This window comes from Podarcis gaigeae (genome assembly GCF_964106915.1).
Source record: "Podarcis gaigeae genome assembly, chromosome: 9".
NCBI lineage: Eukaryota > Metazoa > Chordata > Lepidosauria > Squamata > Lacertidae > Podarcis > Podarcis gaigeae.
This window is the reverse complement of record NC_139685.1, coordinates 6,211,676-6,229,214: the sequence shown is the minus strand read 5'-3', so window position 1 is coordinate 6,229,214 and position 17,539 is coordinate 6,211,676. Positions and strand designations below refer to the sequence as shown.

Below are 17,539 nucleotides of genomic sequence, written 5' to 3'. Positions count from 1 at the left end.
GAAGCACAATACCTCAAGGATCATCTCTGGCCATATAAACTGACCCAGACTTTGCATGCATCAGATGGAGCTCTTCTTCATGTGCCTCCTCCATGTGAGGTTGGGGGGTGGGGGTGACAACACAAGGACCCCTTTTTGTGGAATGCTCTCCCCAGGAAGGTTCATCTGGCACCTTCATTATATATCTTAAGGCGCCAGGCAAAACTGTTCCTCTTCAGCTTTTGACTGATCAGGCCTTTGACTGTTTAATATTTTACAGCCTTTTAATATGTGCCTATGGAAAGGGGGAGTGTTATTGTTTCACTGTTTTGTTTTGATTATTTACTTGTGTTTTTATCTTGTATTTTATTCTGTGAATTCAATCTTATGTTGAAGGGTGGTATACAAATTAAATTAAAAACATACTCTTGTGTACTGGAATTTGGACACTGGAGGGCGACTGGGATGATCAGAGGTCTGTTAACCCAATGTACGTACAAGCCATACATTTAACACCTAGAGACGAATGACATTGGATTATTTGATTTTTGAATTCCCCCCCCCCAAAGAACATGAAACCATAATCTGTTTCTAACAAATATTTCCGTCTCCACCCAGCTCCCCCAGAGTACAGATAGGTTGTAAGCCGCCAGCTGGGGTATAAATAAAATAACAACAGCAACAACAACAATTGCAGTCTTGTGGCGAAATGTTGTTCCAAAGTTGCACAAGCGAGCTCTGTGGATGCTACTGTAGCTGATGTTCCCTTGCACATGAAGGGATGCTGTGTCTCTGTAGAATCACTTTCCAACTATAGCTTTGACTCCCTTCATTGGTCAGTTTTTCTGAAAGTGCTAGAGTCCAATTTGGGGCAGCAATAAGTTGTCCAGCCGCTTTAGTCCGTCCCCGTCCCCCCCGTAACCCGCTTCTCTAGGGATGGTCTTGGTCCAACTGGTCCCTCCTGCTCTGGGTCAGGGGCGCTATGGGGTGGGAGGTGGGGCCAGGTAAAAGGCACACGACACAGGCAGCTTGGGGAACTGTGGTTTTAATGTAAGTTTGTTTGCCTTTTTAAACATAATTGTCTGTTAGGGTATTTTTAAATGCTGGTTTTAATACATAATTGCGAACCAGAAGTCTCCGCAGTAACCTCTTTAGCCCGCATCCCCTTGGACTGCCTATAGCCGCCGCCACGTAATTCCGGTCAATCTCTCTCTCTCTTTGCCGCATTCCTCCTCCACCATGAAGTCGCGCGGGCTAGAGCGGCCCACGCTCCTCAGACTCGTCGCGTCAAGGAAACGAGGAAAAAGAAGCGTCGGCCGCTCTAGCCCGCGCGGCGGCGGCTCCCTTCTGCGCATAGGACGGCAGAGTGCGCATGCGCAGGGTGCCGTTTGCGTCGCCGCCGCCTCCGCTCTGTCGCTGCAGCCGCCGCCGCTGCTAAGGAGAGAACGAGCGGGACCAGGAGAGTCGGAGGAGCTGCGGGACAGCGGTGAGGGACGGAGGGGCGGGTGGTGGTGGTGGTGAAAGGAGCCCCAGAAGCGACGGGAGAGGAAGGCCTCAGGCCCCGCTGCGTCGGGCCTTGTCGGGTCGGGCCGAGCCTTTGCGGTCTGTGCGGGAGGGGAGGGGCCTCGAGTAAGCCACGCCCCTCGGGCCTCGCCATTATTCTCCCCTCGTCCCGACCACCCCTGGGCGGGGGCAAGCGGCTATCTTGGCTCTAGGCCGCGCGGTCTCGCGGTGCCAGGGGGAAGTCTCGCGGGACTTGGGCGTGGCTCTGCGGCTCCGCTTCGGGAAGCGGCTGGAACGCAGGAAGCCCAGGCCGCTGCCGTGCCCCGAGTTCCCTGGAAGCAAGACTCCGGCCCCCTGGCCCTGCCCTGGCTGGCTGGCCGCTGTCCTCGGTTTGGGGCAGGGAGATGGCCAGCCCTACGTGGAGATGCTGCCAGGGATCGAACCCGGGACCTTCTTCATTCGAAGCAGATGTTCGGCTGCTGAGCTGCGGCCCTTCCCAAGTAGGAACAGGGGCAGCCTCTTTTGCGGTGGCCCTTCCTTTTAAAATAAGGCTCTAGTCCTCAAGATTCTGAGGAAGGGGCCGATTTAAACGAGAGGCTTTATTCCGAGTCAGACTGTTGGATCTATCTGGCTCAGTATTGTCATAGCTGTCAACTTTAAGATTTGAAAATAAGGGATCAGCAGCCTCGAAAATAGGGATCAGCAGCCTCACCTGCCCCCGGGGACAGTCTACGGGATATCTAACAATCCGGGATAGCGGTGGGAAAGGGCACTGGAATAAGGGGGTTTCCCGCAAAAAAGGAAAGGTTGAGAGCTATGGATATTGTCTGCACCATCTGGTATCAGCAACTCTCCAGGGTTTCAGGCAAGGAACTCCCCCAGCCCCACCAGGGGTTTGAATTTGGGGCCTTGTACACGCAAAGCAGATGCTCTATCACTGCCTGTTACAGCCTTCCTCTCCTTCCTCCTGGGTTTATTCCCATCGCCCTTCATTCCTTAGCTAGCATGGCCAATGGACAAGGAGGAGGAGGAGGATGACGACAGTGATGGGTGTTGTAGACCAGGAATATCTGGAGGACAGCCAGGTGCCTTACCCTGCTCCTACTTGCCTCTCAGAAACTTGATCTACTTGTCACTGTGGGATGGGGTGTATTAAATCTGGTGTGCTTTTAGTAATAACCCAGTAATCAAAATTGTGAGAGCGGCGAAGGGAGAAGAGGGTTTTTCCATGGTCTGGCTGTCACTGGAGCCCTCCCCCAGCCCTTCATTTGAGCACCAGCTCAACACAAAAAATTTTAAGTTTCAATACACCTGCTCAAAAACAAGGAGTGGGATTTTTTATAAAAATACAACCCTTCAAATATAGTCCTTTAAAAAGGTGGTGATTAAATAGTCTGGGAGCTGTGGTCATCGGGGTCATTGGTGGTAGGGCATATCCATTGCCCTTTGATAAAGAAATGCAATTTTAGGGATGTTTTAAAATTATATTACGGTCATACCTCGGGCTGAAATAGCTTCGGGTTGAGCGTTTTCGGGTTGCGCTGCATGCGCAGATGCTCAAAATGACGTCATGCGCAGAAGCAGCGAATCGCGGCACGCGCAGATGCGGATTGTGTTCGCTTCAGGATGCGAACGGGGCTCCAGAACGGATCCCATTCACATTCAGAGGTACCATTGTACTTTTGCTAGATTTTTATCCCACCTCAGACAACTATTGCCTTCTATGGTGACTCACATCAATTAAGAGAGAGGCTGAGAAAGAGGCAGGCCGTTCTTCCCATCAGACTTAAAATGAGAAAGACTGGCCATGCAAGAGAAAGGGAGTAGAGGGAGGAGGATTGGTTCTTCTAGGCCAGTATATCAATGTGAACTACAGTCAGTAACTTTTTAGTCAACGGCAACCAGGAAAATAGTTTATAATTTTTAAAATATTTAATCAAGTACATAGAGATAAAGAGGGAGAATTCATTTCTAAGTGCTAGAAATTGCAAGTATCTAATGAAGTTGATGGTAGAGTTTGGGGAAAGAATGGAAGTATTTTTCTGTGTGTGGATGTAGTGCTGTTGTTTTTTTCTTGTGAATCATTGCCACCAGCTCTGGTGACATTTAAAAGGCAAGTTCATGGGAGAGAGGTTGACTGTTGCTTGTCCTGGCTAAAAATCAGACTTTGTGTTTAGATGCAGCATACCTGATGACTAGATGCAGGAGCTGAGCAGTGAATGGCCATCCTCATGCCCTCCTGATGAACTTTTTGGGGGCTGCTGCAGCTGATAGAATGTTGATATGTCAATCTTACCTGGCAAGGCCATTTTCCTTTAAAAGATAAAAAAGAATGTGGCTCACAGAACTGTCTGTTATTGGGGCACTCCATCCACTGAGGTGTTCTGTGAAATTCAAGCACATGCATACTTTGCTATGAAGGGATACATATACTTGGGTTTCCCATAGCACTTCTGTAAATGGAATGGAAAATGATCACCTCTGAACTATGTAGAGAACAGTGTTATTGCCATTGCAAATATTGCTAGTCACTTTAGAAATGCATGTAGGAGATAAGTTTTAATTTGTGAATACCCCTTCCAACCCAAATGCTTCAATTTTGAACCCATCTCACCCAAATAAAAGTTTATTCCTGCACATGAAAACATGTGAAACGGGAATGCTTGAGGCTGCTAGTGAAGAAAGGAAAGGCTAGAAAGACACCAAGAACTAGACCAGAAATGGTTTTATTGTATATTTCAAGATAGAAGAATATTTATTCTACTTACACTCCTCCCTTCATACTAAACATGCCAACAGATAAGCACAATCAAACTTCAGAATGGGCAGGTACACAGGAAGGAACCCTTCCTGCAAAAATGCTCCTTTTTGTCATAATTTCCTCCCCATCCTCATGCTCAACCTGCATTCCTAGAAAAAAAAATGCAGCAGAATCCAAAAAAGGGGGCAAGCCACAAAAATATTATTATGAGAAGAAATGAAAGGCAAAGCAAGAAAAGAAGCATTGCTATACCGTACTGCTAGACCCATTTCACTTTTGAGAAGCAAGATCACCAAGAAAGGGAAATAGGAAGGTGTTTTTTTCCAGCCCTTATTTAATAAAAAGTTTAAATCATAGGTGATAGAAGTAAAAGATGACAAAGGAAATATTCTAGATCGCCTAAAAGCGCAGCAAGCTTTCTTAAATACCTCTTGCATCCATTTTCTTAATTTTGAGCTAGATTCATCAGAATGCTGTGGCCTGACTGCTGATGGAGAGCCTCTGGCCGAGAACATGAGACACAATTGTTTAAACAGCTGCACTAGCCGACAATTTACTACTGAGCCAGGTTCAAGGTTCTTTTATTAATTTACAAAGCCCTGAACAGCTTAGGTCCAGGGTACCTCAGGTCTGATTATAGCCCAGCTCAATTTGCAGGATCATCTTTCCTTGGTCTTTCCCCAAGTTGGCAAAGCTTATTTGACAACAGTGAGAAACCAAGCTTTTAGTGTCACCTGCCCCATCTTGTGGAACACCCTACCAATAGAGATTTAATGGGTGTCTTCTATGCCAACTTTTAAATGTCTGCTGAAAACTTTATTATTCCGCCAGGCCTATGCAGGCAATTAACAGTACATCTCCCACAATGGTTTATTGATACTTGCTTTTAACCTTTTTTGCTTTTAACTTGTTTTTATTTTTGTTGTGCTTTTATTGTATGGCTTTTATTGTTTAATGTTGTAAACTGCTTTGATATGTTTTGTAAATTAGCAGTATATAATTTTTTTATAAATAATATTACTGAGAAACATTTTATTTTTTGAATGTAGAAACCTCAATAAAATAGCCATGGCAATCATTTAAATTAAAGCAGATTGATTTTCAACTCATTATTAAAGGTTCACCTTTATTAAACAAAAATAGCCAGTAGAGGGAAAGAACACAAGTTGATGGGAAGGCTCAAAGCATTAAGTGAAGTTGCCCAAGGAAACATTCAAAATTTTACTAACTCTGTTCTCTCTTTTTTTAAAAAAATAATATTTATTCAAATTTTAAAAGTTACAAAGAGAAAAAGAATAAAAAAGAAAAAACAGAAAAATATAAACAATTAAAAAAAGAACAAATCAAACCTTTACATCACTTGCTTTCATTCACTTACTTCCTTGACCTCCTCACACCTCCCATTTTTGTATTCTAATTCAATTAGATATTTCAGCAAATCCTTTCCAACTTTGTTTTCATCTTAATAGTTTATCTTAATATTTTATCTTAATATATTGTAATTTTACATTCCCTTCTTTCACCAAATTATTTTTACTTAATCCTTTATATCTTTTCTGCTTAAACCGCATAATTCTATTCCAACATCTTTCTAACATTCCTTAATTTTACAATATTTCTGTAAATAAACTTTAAATTTTTTCCAATCTTCTTCCACCGACTCTTCTCCTTGGTCTCGGATTCTGCCAGTCATCTCAGCCAGTTCCATATAGTCCATCACCTTCGTCTGCCACTCTTCCTGGGTGGGTAGATCTTGTGTTTTCCAATACTTTGCGATAAGAATTCTTGCTGCTGTTGTGGCATACATAAAGAAAGTTCTATCCTCCTTTAGCACCAATTGGCCGACCATGCCCAAGAGAAAGGCCTCTGGTTTCTTCTGAAAGGTATATTTAAATACCTTTTTCATTTCATTATAGATCATCTCCCAAAAGGTCTTAATCTTTGGGCACGTCCACCAAAGGTGAAAGAATGTACCTTCAATCTCTACATTTCCAACATTTATTATCGGGCAAATGATATATTTTTGCGAGCTTGACTGGTGTCATGTACCACCTGTACATCATTTTCATTATATTCTCTCTTAAGGCATTACATGCCGTAAACTTCATGCCAGTGGTCCATAACTGTTCCCAGTCAGCCATCATAATGTTATGCCCAACGTCTTGTGCCCATTTAATCATAGCAGATTTAACCGTTTCATCCTGTGTATTCCATTTCAACAGCAAGTTATACATTCTTGACAAATGAGTGGGAAATGAACTTTTTTTGCCATGTGTTCCAATTCAGGCATCTATTTAATATTTGCTCAAGCGTTTATTTTCTGGTAACTTCGTAGAGATGACATAATACTAGATAGTGTGGAAAGTGAAACAAGTGCTGTGTTTAAAAGAGTAAAGGGTATTTCACACCCTTTAATAAGTAGAATCTATCTACAAAGTACTACAATTTACACTTGCATTTCATCTTGTTTAGCAAAACACAAAATTGCAGGTTAGGAAGAATTTGAAACTAAATAATATACAGATGTCAAACGTAGAGATGAGAAGGCCTGGAAAAAAACAAAAATTGGGGGGGTGGAATATTCAAACTATATCAAACTTTTTTCCAATTTTTCCGGAGGAAAACAGCTTTGGAAAAATGGGGGGGGGGAACAGACCCCCCCCCCCAATTTTTCTGTTCCCCCCCCCCAGGCCTTCCCATCTCTAGCAACGTATACCATTATGGTGTAACCTCCCATGTTGAGAAATGGGCATGGACTGCAGGGCTGTAAATGAATAATCATTTTGTACCTCTTGAACTGTTGGGAAAGGTGGGATATACATTTGTTCAATCTGTCAATATGCTGTAAATAATATTGAGAAAATAGCTAGGATAAAAATACTTTAAATCCAGTTTATTTTATTTCATGAGGCTTGGCAGTATCAGTCTGTAATTGCAGGGTTCGTAAGAAATGCTGTCAGAAGCTGGTAGAGGCAGTAACGAAACTGATCTAACCTGCAGTCCTAAAAGCTCTTTGCATAAGCATAACTTCTAAAATAGGATTGCTGGTGAGAAACGAATTCCAAAGTGGCAGCCCCTTTGCACTGCTCATCTTACGGCAATCAGATTGAAAGTATGCCTCTCTTACTGACGTTTCCCATGTATACTTTATGACTTTTCTAAATGGGTTGGGGGTAAATAGGTAGTATTCCTTTAACTAGATGGCTCTTGGTGAAGCTGTTGATTATGTCACAAAGGCCCTTTTAGTGCCACTGAAATGACCATTCCTGTGTTTCATAGCACACCGGCCTGGTTCTCTTATAGGTATTTTTAAAACATGATGTTTAAGATAGAGCAAGATTTGGGAGGCTTGTAAAAGGTGGTGAAATGTGGGCCAAGATTGCTGAAGATTCCCGGGATGAGTTTGTTTTGCTGGAGAGGTTGTTCTGGTGTTCATACAGGTGCCTTCCTTGTATGTCTAGATGCATCACTGTAAGCGCTACCGCTCCCCAGAGCAGGAGCCCTACATGAGCCACAGGTGGAAGAGGAGGCGGTCTTGCAGCAGGGAGCAACATGATGGAAGAACACGATACCCAGTTCGCCGGGATCTGTCAAGGAGGTCACGGTCTAGAAGGTGAGCAAGAGATTATCTTGGAACAAGCAGTCATAACCCACATGGTGAATGCTTGCTTTGGTACTAAATGGTCCTTCTAAATTGGAATTGTAGATATCCAGATCCCTTCTAGTCCTGCGTAGCTACCCCTGCAGCTACCACAAGACTCTCTTTGTGCCCTGCAGTGAAATGACAGAAAGCAGTGTCTAGTGCAGGTTAATAATAATAATAAAATTTTATTTATACCCCGCCCTTCCCGGTTCAAAAAACCAGGCTCAGGGTGGCTAACAACAAATTTAAAACACTTAAATGATGCAACAAAAAACAGCATAAAACATGAATAACAATAAATTCAGTATTCAAGAATCAATTTAGGGGGGAAATCCATCCACACAGGTTACACACAGCACTGCACTGGGGTTGCTGCACAGATTCCTGTCCCGTCCCGTCCCGTCCCCCCACTCCCAGGGCACCTTTCCCATTTCCTAATCACAGGTTTTTATTTGCCACACAGCCATGACAGAATGCCCTACCAGAGAAGATACAGAGAGAGAGATGACAGCGACGTCTACAGGTTTGAAGAGCGGAGCTCATCTTTTGGAGAAGACTATTACGCTGCGCGCCATTCACGGCACCACCGGAGATCTCGAGACAGAGTGCGCCACCGGACAAGGAAGCACCAGCATCGCTGCCGGAAACGCAGGACCAGGTCTTGTAGCAGTACCTCCTCGGTGAGTATCATCCAAAATGAGATCAGGATTGGTCAGGGCCTAACTAACTTGTAGCTTTCTTCCAGCTTTGAATCATACTGGGTGAGTACTTCTAATCCCCCGTCTTTCTCCTCAATGCAGAGTTATGTTTTTCTTCTGCTTGTGTGATAACTGGTTATATTAGCTGTTCTTAGTCTTGATGATGCAGCTGTGAATAATTTTAGCGTCTGAGACTCATGTGTGTTTCTCAGGATGCATTGGGAGGGAGAGAAGCCAAACAGGGCATCAGTGACAATGTGGGGGTGAGGGGGGACGTTTGTGCACATGACTCAGAATGGCTGTGCCACACCCTTTGTTTTGCACACATGACCCTCTGCTCTCGACTTTCACATCCTGTGTTGCTCAGCGGTTGGGTTCAGGGGCACACAGCAGTCTTGCCTTTGCAGCTGCTTTGGAGAGGCCATTTCTGCCAGCACCCTCTCCTTCCTAGGGCCAGGTCAAGCTGTGTCAGACTAATTTCTCAGGACTTTTAAGTTCACAGACCTTCCTCTCCTCTCTAAGATCCTTCATGGGTGAACAGTTCTGGTATAAGATGGTGCCTTCCTCACACGGTAGCGAGTCTGCACAACTTGTGTCACTGCAGCCCACAAGTTGTATATGGCAGCCCAAGAGAGGTTGAATGCACCCCCAAGAGAGGGGACATGAAGAGTACTAGGCAGGTCTCCATATATGGCTGGTGGACTGCATCTGACTTGTTGGATGGCAGATTGTACTGGCTTCGCGTGGGGGGGGGGGATTTTTGGGTTGCAGCACATACGCATATTATCTTCCTTTGTTAATATACCGTATTTTTTGCCCTATATGATGCACCGTCCCATAAGGCGCACCTAGTTTTTTTTTGGGGGGGGAATAAAGGGGAAAAAATTATTTTTCCCCCAGGCACGGGGCTGGGGAAGCCCGAGCTTCCCCAGCCCCCAGAACAGGCAACTCTCCACCGGGCTCCCGCGTCTTGCGGAGAGCTGCCAAAGTCTGGGCGTGCTGAGCTCAGCATGCAGGCAACTCTCCGCAAGCCGCGGGAGCCCAGTGCCGGGCTCCCGCGCTTTGCGGAGAGCTGCGCGAAGTCTGGAGAGCGAGAGGGGTCTAGGCTTCAGCGAAAGCCTGCATTCGCCCCATAGGACGCACACACATTTCCCCTTCATTTTTGGAGGGGAAAAAGTGCATCCTATAGAGCAAAAAATACGGTAATTTTTTTGTTAGAATTCCCAAGCAGCTCACAGACCTTGCCCATTCACTCACCCCAACCACAAAGGAAAAAGTTGAAAGACACCCGAGAGGAATGAGCCTTGAAGCACACACCCAGTTTTGCTTCATTGAGTCACAGACCTGTCAGTGCTCTAATCAACGTGCAATTTTATGCACATTGATGTAATATGAGTTCTGTTGTTGGTCTGGAACACACTATAATCTCTTCTATTCCTCTGTTTTTCAGTTAAGCTTGCTTATGTTGTAAAGCTGAGGTTAATCTCATTTAACCCCACTCTTCCCCCCTCATTCCTGCTCTTGGAATTTATCCCAAAGTTATGTTTGTACAGTGCTAAGGGTATGGATTTTGGTTGGCGTGGCTTAAACTGTTTCAATATTGTACACCTTCTTTTAGGGTCTTGTCTCAACTTCTCTCCGTTTCAGACAGTCTCTTTTAGGATTTGTATGTGGTTTGTTCTACAGTGGAAGGGAATGGGAGAGGAAAAGAAGTGCAGGCCTGGAGTCTGTAACCTATTTTTGCAACTCAGCTTTGGGAGACTGCAATTCATTGCATTTTGAAAGGTTAAAAGTGGAGTGTGGGGGGGGATCAGGGATTGGAATAATTCTTCACGGTAGTGGAACCCTTCAGGTTACTTGACTCTTCTCCCCCACCTTCCCCACATCAGTAGAAGTGAGTAGCAATGCCAGGTTGATTTTGCATCCCCTCCTTCTCTTTGAGAAAGTGAGGTGTTTTTCTGAGGCCTGGGGGGGTGGGGGGTGGTCCTAGTTGGATTTTGATGCTTCGCACAATGCTTGTCAGCAGCACAAGACATACTTGATTCTGAATCAGGACACAGCCACTGCTTCTAGAGTTCTTCTAGCCTTGATTCCAGCTCAGAAGTGAAAGCAAACCGATCTGGCACAGGTCAGACTTGCAAGCACATAGAAGGGTCAGATCTGTAGTGGTTTCTTTCAGGCAGCGACATCCAAATCCGATCATGCTGGAATCAGAGGGGCTTTACAGAAACTGGCAGGCAGGGAGAGAGGCTTCATGGGAGGAAGAGGAGGAGGCGGCCTGGGGTGGGGAAGGGAGCTGCTTAGACTTCTGCTGACCCAACTGCCTTTGGGCTGCCTGTCGTCCCAGATGCTGGTGGAGAAGCTACTGTCCTTGAGTCCTCCTCTCTGCGCTGCTTGCTGTGTCTTTCCCTGGTGGTTAAGAAGGGATGGTAATTCTCTGTGGGAGGAGGGTGCCCAGGGGCTGGAGCATCCCAGCCGCTGCTCCCCACACGAGGACCGCGTGGTTCTGCTGCTGCTGCGAGGCTCCTGCGCCTGCCTGCCTGCCTTCCATAGCTAATCAGAGTTTCTTTACATACCTGTAGCTGTTTTTTAAACTTTTGTTTTGAAGTCGGTTTGTGTCTTGACGTGTCCCTTGCAATATCCCTATCGTTATATATGCTGTGTGCCTTATGAAATGCTGGGATCTGGAAAATCCAACCACCGACGCATCGTCGTCTCTCCACCTCTGAATGACAACTCAATCTGCCAATCGGAACTGCCCGCTGTGTGCGATTGGTCGGATGGCGTTTCGGGGGGCGGTGTGTGCAGAGAAGCCAACAGAGCAATAAGCGCAGCAGGAGCGTGGAAGATGACAAAGAAGGTCACCTGGTGTGCAGGATCGGCGATTGGCTCCATGAGCGATGTACAGCCACCTTTCGTAAAACTTTACCTCTCTACTTTCTATCCCCATGTTAGACGAGATCGCTCTCAGTGTACGGGAGGGGTCTCTAGTGTTTATTGCTTATAAATGGACTGAACAGTAAATACTTGAAACAGGAAGTAGACAATTGTGTGTTAAAGAGTGTAGCAGTGAGAGCCTTTCTTGAGACTTGAATGCTGTGAAATTGCAGGACCTCACACACTTATTAAGTCTCCAGGGCTCACATCTGCTTTTGTTTTCTCTCCTAGATGAAATTGTGGGGAGTCTGGGCGAAGGCACATTTGGCAAAGTTGTGGAGTGTGTGGACCATGCCAGGTAAGCTATCCGGTAGCTGGTGCTCTTGTGTCAAGGAATATTGGGATTTATTGGTTTGGTTTGAGGCTAAAAGAGGATTGTGGTCCTGAGCTCCAGAACTTGAGAGAAGTTGGTGTGGGGTAGATAGTAGTTAATGAGCCTTTCCAGATAAGAATTGTGGATAGTGAACCTATTTAAATTAACGAACATGACAAAATTAGGTTCATAAATTTCAGTGGCTCTACTGTGAATAAAACTTAGTTGAATGGTGGGGGTAGAGAATATCTGGGTTGATTCCCACTCCCCTTGTGCACTGTTTCTGCACTGCTTTTAATTCCTGCCTAATGATTATCCTTATTAAAACAACAAATAGAACCAAAGAGCAACATTAAAACAGCGGATCAGCTGTATATGTTATAACCAAGTTAAACCCTAGACAACCAAGACAATAACACAAACTGTGTGTAACAGTTCTGAGCAAAAAAAGTCTTGTGGCAGGTCAGTGGTTGCAAGCGGCATGAGGACCTGGACAATAATCCGTTCTCATTCCATCTGCAAGTGTTTCCCTGCCATGAAAAGAGTGTGCCTAGCTTGATATGAAATATGTTCCCTGGCTCACTTAAGCTCTATAGGCCTGGCTGTACCAGATGTGACCCTATTGGATTGAATCCAGACTGAGTTAATTGAACTGAATGCCCAATGAAATCAGTAGGACTGATGGCTAACTTGTTTCATTGATTTTAGTGGGAACTGAGTTCAGCTCACTTAGTCTGGATCCAACCCATGAGTAATGAGCAGGAGAGAAAGTTAAAGCCTGGGTCCTTCTTTCAAACTGTAGTCACATCCAGGACCTTTACTAGAGAATACAATGATGAATGCTTTACTTCTTTAATCTTTGGCTCCATGGGGAGCAATTACAAAGAAGGGGTTGGAGTTGATTCCTCTCCCTTCAGGATTTTGTTGTGTGACCAAGAGCTAGGCTTGAATTCTGTTGCAGAGATATCTGCTGTCATTCCTTATTTCTCATTACTCAGTTTTTACCCCTGCTTGCCTCCCCTTCTGTAGAGGCAAGTCTCTGGTAGCTCTGAAAATTATTCGAAATGTTGGCAAATACCGTGAAGCAGCCAGACTAGAAATTAACGTCCTAAAGAAAATTAAAGAAAAAGACAAAGAAAATAAACAGTAAGTTTTGCCATTGGGATTGGGTTGAGGTTGGCTACTGCTTTCCTAAAGGAAGGGTCCAGGTGTGAACTCTGGTCAGTCTGCTCAGTGTGGTAGAACATGAAAGCAACCAGCTCTGCCCACTGCAGAGGATCACCACCTTCCCTCTCCCCTCAGGAATAGTTGGCAACTAGAACTGGTTAGTGCAGTTCTGTTAATTGCTTTGAAACATAGATATTTAACTGCCTGGGTTAGGGCTTGGTGCTTATGCATCTGGGGGGGGGGGGGGAGTCACAGGATGAAAATTCAGTTTTGGAGGAACGTACATAGTCATTGTCTAGTCCAACCCCTGCTCAATGCAAGATCTGTAGTACAGGATGCAACTAGCTCATGCCTGACACATGCCCACCCAAGCGTCTGATTAGCATCTCCCACAAAGGAGAGCCCTCCACCTCTCAGGGCAACCTGTTCCACTGTCTATGAGCTGTCGCTCTTAAGTGGTTTCTTCTCATGTTCAGCCAAACCTCCTTCCCTGCAGTTTCCACCCACTAGTTCTAGTTTCGTCCCCTTGCTTGCTCTGTCTTCTGTATGGCAGCCCTTTATATATTTGAAAATAGCTATCCTGTCTCCCCTTAAACCTCCCCAGCTTCTTCCACCATTCTTCGTAGGACAGAGCTGGGGAAGCCTTCAGTCCTCCCCATGTTGTTCAGTCCCATCAGCGCCCCGCCCCCTGCATGGCCAGTGGTCAGGGATGGTAAGGGTTGTACTTCAATGTTAGCCAGAGGGCCACAGCTCCCCCACCCACACTCATAGGGCTTGGATTCAAGACCCCCTCAACATCCTGACTGCCCTCCTCTGGACAGGCTCTAATTTTTCATTAAAATATGCCTGGAACTGGAGACAGTCTTCCAGGTGTGTAGTCTGACCAGTGCAGAATATATTGGAACTGTAGCCACGTGCAGGCATTCATCTGAACACGTGTTAAGTGAAACTTGAGGACTGACCTCAGATTTCATCTTACTGGTTTCAGCCTGGCAAGATACTTTTGAATCTCAAGCCTGTTTGCTGGTGATGATAGCTGACCCTCCCAGCTTCATACCATTGCAAATTTAATCAGCATTCCCTCTACATCTTCAAGTCATATTTAAATTTTTTGAACAGGATGGATCCCATGCTGACCTTGTTGTAATCAGTGCATATTTTTTTAGACCCTCACAGACCAGCTTTTGGGATTTTGCCTAGTTTCAGCATTAGGCTGGCCTCTTTTGCAGATGGCAACAACATTTGCCCATTTCCAGTCTTCAGAAACTGGCCTGCTCTTTAAGAATTCTCAAAAGAATTATCGGCAAGCACCTTCAGGATGTGACCCTGGAGACTTGAATTCATTTGAAGTAGCTAAATGTTCTCTTATCTCCTTACTTATCCTGAGCTGCTTGTGCCTTCTTGTATCATTTTTTCTAACATTCCCATTGCAGGAGAAGACTGAGGTGGAACAGAAGCTGAGTAGTTCTACCTTAACTCTGTCACCTATTAGCATCTCACTGTCTGCTCTCAAGCAGCAAATTTTCTTTTTCTTCTTGCTCTGAATGTAGCCAAAAAGCCCTTTTAAAAATGTTATTAGCGTCCATTGTAGATCTCAGGCAATGCTGGGCTTTAGCCATGCTACTGTATCACTTTCCTCATTGCTTATATTTCCAATTCTCAAGCGAAGCGTGTCCTTTCAAAATCTCAGATAATGAGAAAGCTCCTTGTGCAGCCACACTGGCTTCCTCAGATGTCTCTCATTTTTCTTTCTCATTGGAATCGTTGGCTGTTGTACCTTCAGTATTTCAGTTTTTTAAACGCCCCATCCCTCTTGGAGCTCCTCCCTCCTTTAGAATTTCTAGCCATGGATTTTAGAATTCCCACCCAATTTCTTTCTTTGATTTTTGAAATCTGCTACGCTCAATTTTTACATCCTTGGCCATCACAAATTCCAAGATGCTATGGTCATCTTCTCCTCAAGGTTCCTGCTGCTTTCACTCCATCAACCAGTTCTCCCTTGTGGGTTACGATAAAGTCCAGAATTATAATACCCTTGTTCCTTTCTTTGCCTTCTGAAAGATGCATTTGTTGGCAGGGCGTGGCAAGAATATATTGGACATTCCATTCTTAGCAGAGTTAGACTTCCAAGGGGGGCCAGAATAGTTGGAATCCCCCATTATTGCTATTGTTCACTTATGTGGCCATTTTGTAATGTGTTTAAAGAAACCATCACCCATATCTTCTGCTCAGCTGAGAGGTCTGTAGTATACTGCCACAACAATGTCATTTTTGTTTCTCTCTCTATCCTTACCCAGATGCTTTCAACAGGGCTTCCACTCTCAGACTCATGGATTTTCAAGCAGGTGCAAACATTAACATTCTCTGTTATACATCTGTTATGTACATCTTTATCCTCCTTTAAGAGAAGGAAGAATCCCCCGATACCTGTGTTCCCTGCACCCCCATTTCCCCCAGGCCTGCCACTCACACTGATGGGGCCGCTGGCTGTGCTGTTGTGTGTTGGGCCCTGCTGGGTGAGGGGTGGCCTGAGGATGGAATTTTAAAGGCAACTCCAAATGATTCTAGAACAGGATGAGACAGGCAATCATCTATGTGGCCCCCAAGTCTAGCCTCAGCGAGGGAAGGGAATGGGCAGTGTGACCTCAAGAGCCACAATTACAGCTACTGTGTGTTTTTTCTCTCCACTGGCCCAGCCTGTGTGTCCTGATGTCGGATTGGTTCAACTTCCATGGTCACATGTGCATTGCTTTTGAACTCCTGGGCAAGAACACATTTGAATTCTTGAAGGAGAATAACTTCCAGCCATACCCTCTCTCCCACATCCGACACATGGCCTACCAGCTGTGCCATGCCTTGAAGTGTAAGTATGGCATGTGCTCTGCTTGCTTGGGAAAAGAGGAAGGCGGGGGGAGCCTGTTCGAAAGTTTCTTCGCTTCCACCTTAATGCTGTTTCAATATCTTGAAGTTGGGAAGGCAAAGTTTATATTGCCTTCCCACAACCTTTTATGAGCATTTATTTAAATCATTTATATACCCATATAAATCACTAGAACATTTGGGTCTGCAGAAGCTTGATTATATACTTCTGTTTAGTCCTATTTAACATCTGTTGAAATAGGCTTTGCTTGAAAGCCAAAGTGTATACAGTGGTACCTCGCAAGACGAATGCCTCGCTAGATGAAAAACGCGCAAGACAAAAGGGCTTTTCGTTTTTTGAGTTGCTTCGCAAGACGAATTTCCCTATGGGCTTGCTTCGCAAGACAAAAACGTCTTACGGGTTTGCTTCCTTTTTCTTAAAGCCGTTAATACCCAGGGAATCCGCGCTCCGCAAGACGAAAAAATCGCAAGACGAAGCAACTCGTGGAACGAATTAATTTCGTCTTGCGAGGCACCACTGTAGCAGGAATGTAGGGCCTCTTAAAACCTCTTTTTCTCTCTCCCATTTTTCTGTAGTTCTTCATGACAACCAGCTAACTCACACTGACCTCAAACCTGAAAACATACTGTTTGTAAACTCAGAATTTGATACCTTGTACAACGAGAAAAAGGTGGGTTACACCTAAGAGCATAGAAGTTGCAGAATAGCCTGCCCTTTTTGAATGAAAGATAGGGGAGGGGTATTGGGAAGTGTGTACAACTGAGGAACTGGTGGCAAGGATCACATTCAGCATCTCAGATCACCCAGAAATTGGAGAATGGGACAGGTTACACCTTCCAACTTCTGAAATCTGGGCTCCTTGGCACGAGGTGCATTGGCTTTTTTTGAACGTACACCACCAAGTCCGCAGACTTACAATTTCTTCGTTTTTGAAAGGAAAGGCCCACTGAAGGCTACAGGGCCTTCTGTCTGGAATTCTCCACCTTTTCAAAGGCAGCTCAGTAACCATGGGTGTGTCTTCTGCATTACAGAGCTGCGAGGAAAAGTCTATCAGAAACACTTGCATCCGAGTAGCGGACTTTGGGAGTGCCACGTTTGATCATGAGCATCACACCACTATTGTGGCCACTCGGCATTATCGCCCACCAGAAGTGATCTTGGGTGAGTTGGCATTAACTACTATGGAACTTGGGAGTCGAGTGTAGCAGTTCAAAAAACGGTGGGTGAGTGCTCAGTTTGCAAATGGGTTGCTTTGCATAAGCAAGAAGAGGAACCTACATGTCAGAGGGGCTTGTGGGGAGGAGTATGCCTGAAATGAACAGGAGTGAAGCTAATTAGATGTTGCTAATCCCCACTTCACTATAGATTAACCTGTGGCCTCTTGGTAAGGGCTTGCATCACTTTCACCCTAAGTAATTTTGCACAAAAGCAGTCCTTTATCAACTACAGAAATAGGAGGGTACTTAACAACAAAAATGGCAGCTTTAAGATCATTTTGATTTAACCATGATGGCATTTGATGGGTGGAGGGAACGTAGTCCTCCTCAGTCCTTTTTAAACCCACTGACATTCTCACAAAGTGGCCAAAGAATATATTTTTTTGGGGGGGTCTTTCTCCCCCCCTACAATTGCATTCACCCTTTAGTCACACTTGCTG

At 45.0% G+C, this 17,539-nt stretch overlaps 1 protein-coding gene and 1 long non-coding RNA gene across 7 annotated transcripts in view; both read left to right on the top strand.

The window, feature by feature from the left end:
- The window catches only part of LOC310825216, a 114,957-nt gene that overhangs the window by 11,006 nt on the left and 86,412 nt on the right, over positions 1-17,539 (top strand). The window lies entirely within an intron of this gene.
- The window catches only part of CLK3 (CDC like kinase 3), a 200,346-nt gene continuing 183,968 nt past the window's right edge, over positions 1,162-17,539 (top strand). Inside the window, exons 1-10 of one of the 6 annotated variants that reach the window (XM_083698331.1) lie at positions 1,162-1,465; positions 7,705-7,856; positions 8,350-8,566; positions 11,393-11,486; positions 11,753-11,819; positions 12,864-12,980; positions 15,299-15,346; positions 15,698-15,864; positions 16,458-16,552; positions 16,914-17,043. In XM_083698331.1, coding sequence (XP_083554457.1) covers positions 7,705-7,856; positions 8,350-8,566; positions 11,393-11,486; positions 11,753-11,819; positions 12,864-12,980; positions 15,299-15,346; positions 15,698-15,864; positions 16,458-16,552; positions 16,914-17,043 — 1,087 coding nt within the window. In that variant the 5' untranslated portion in view covers positions 1,162-1,465. Of the gene's footprint in view, positions 1,466-1,756; positions 1,983-7,704; positions 7,857-8,349; positions 8,567-11,392; positions 11,487-11,752; positions 11,820-12,863; positions 12,982-15,298; positions 15,347-15,692; positions 15,865-16,457; positions 16,553-16,913; positions 17,044-17,539 lie in introns of those variants that run through there. The other 5 variants (XM_083698328.1, XR_014555145.1, XM_083698332.1 and 2 more) reach the window with 5 other exon arrangements.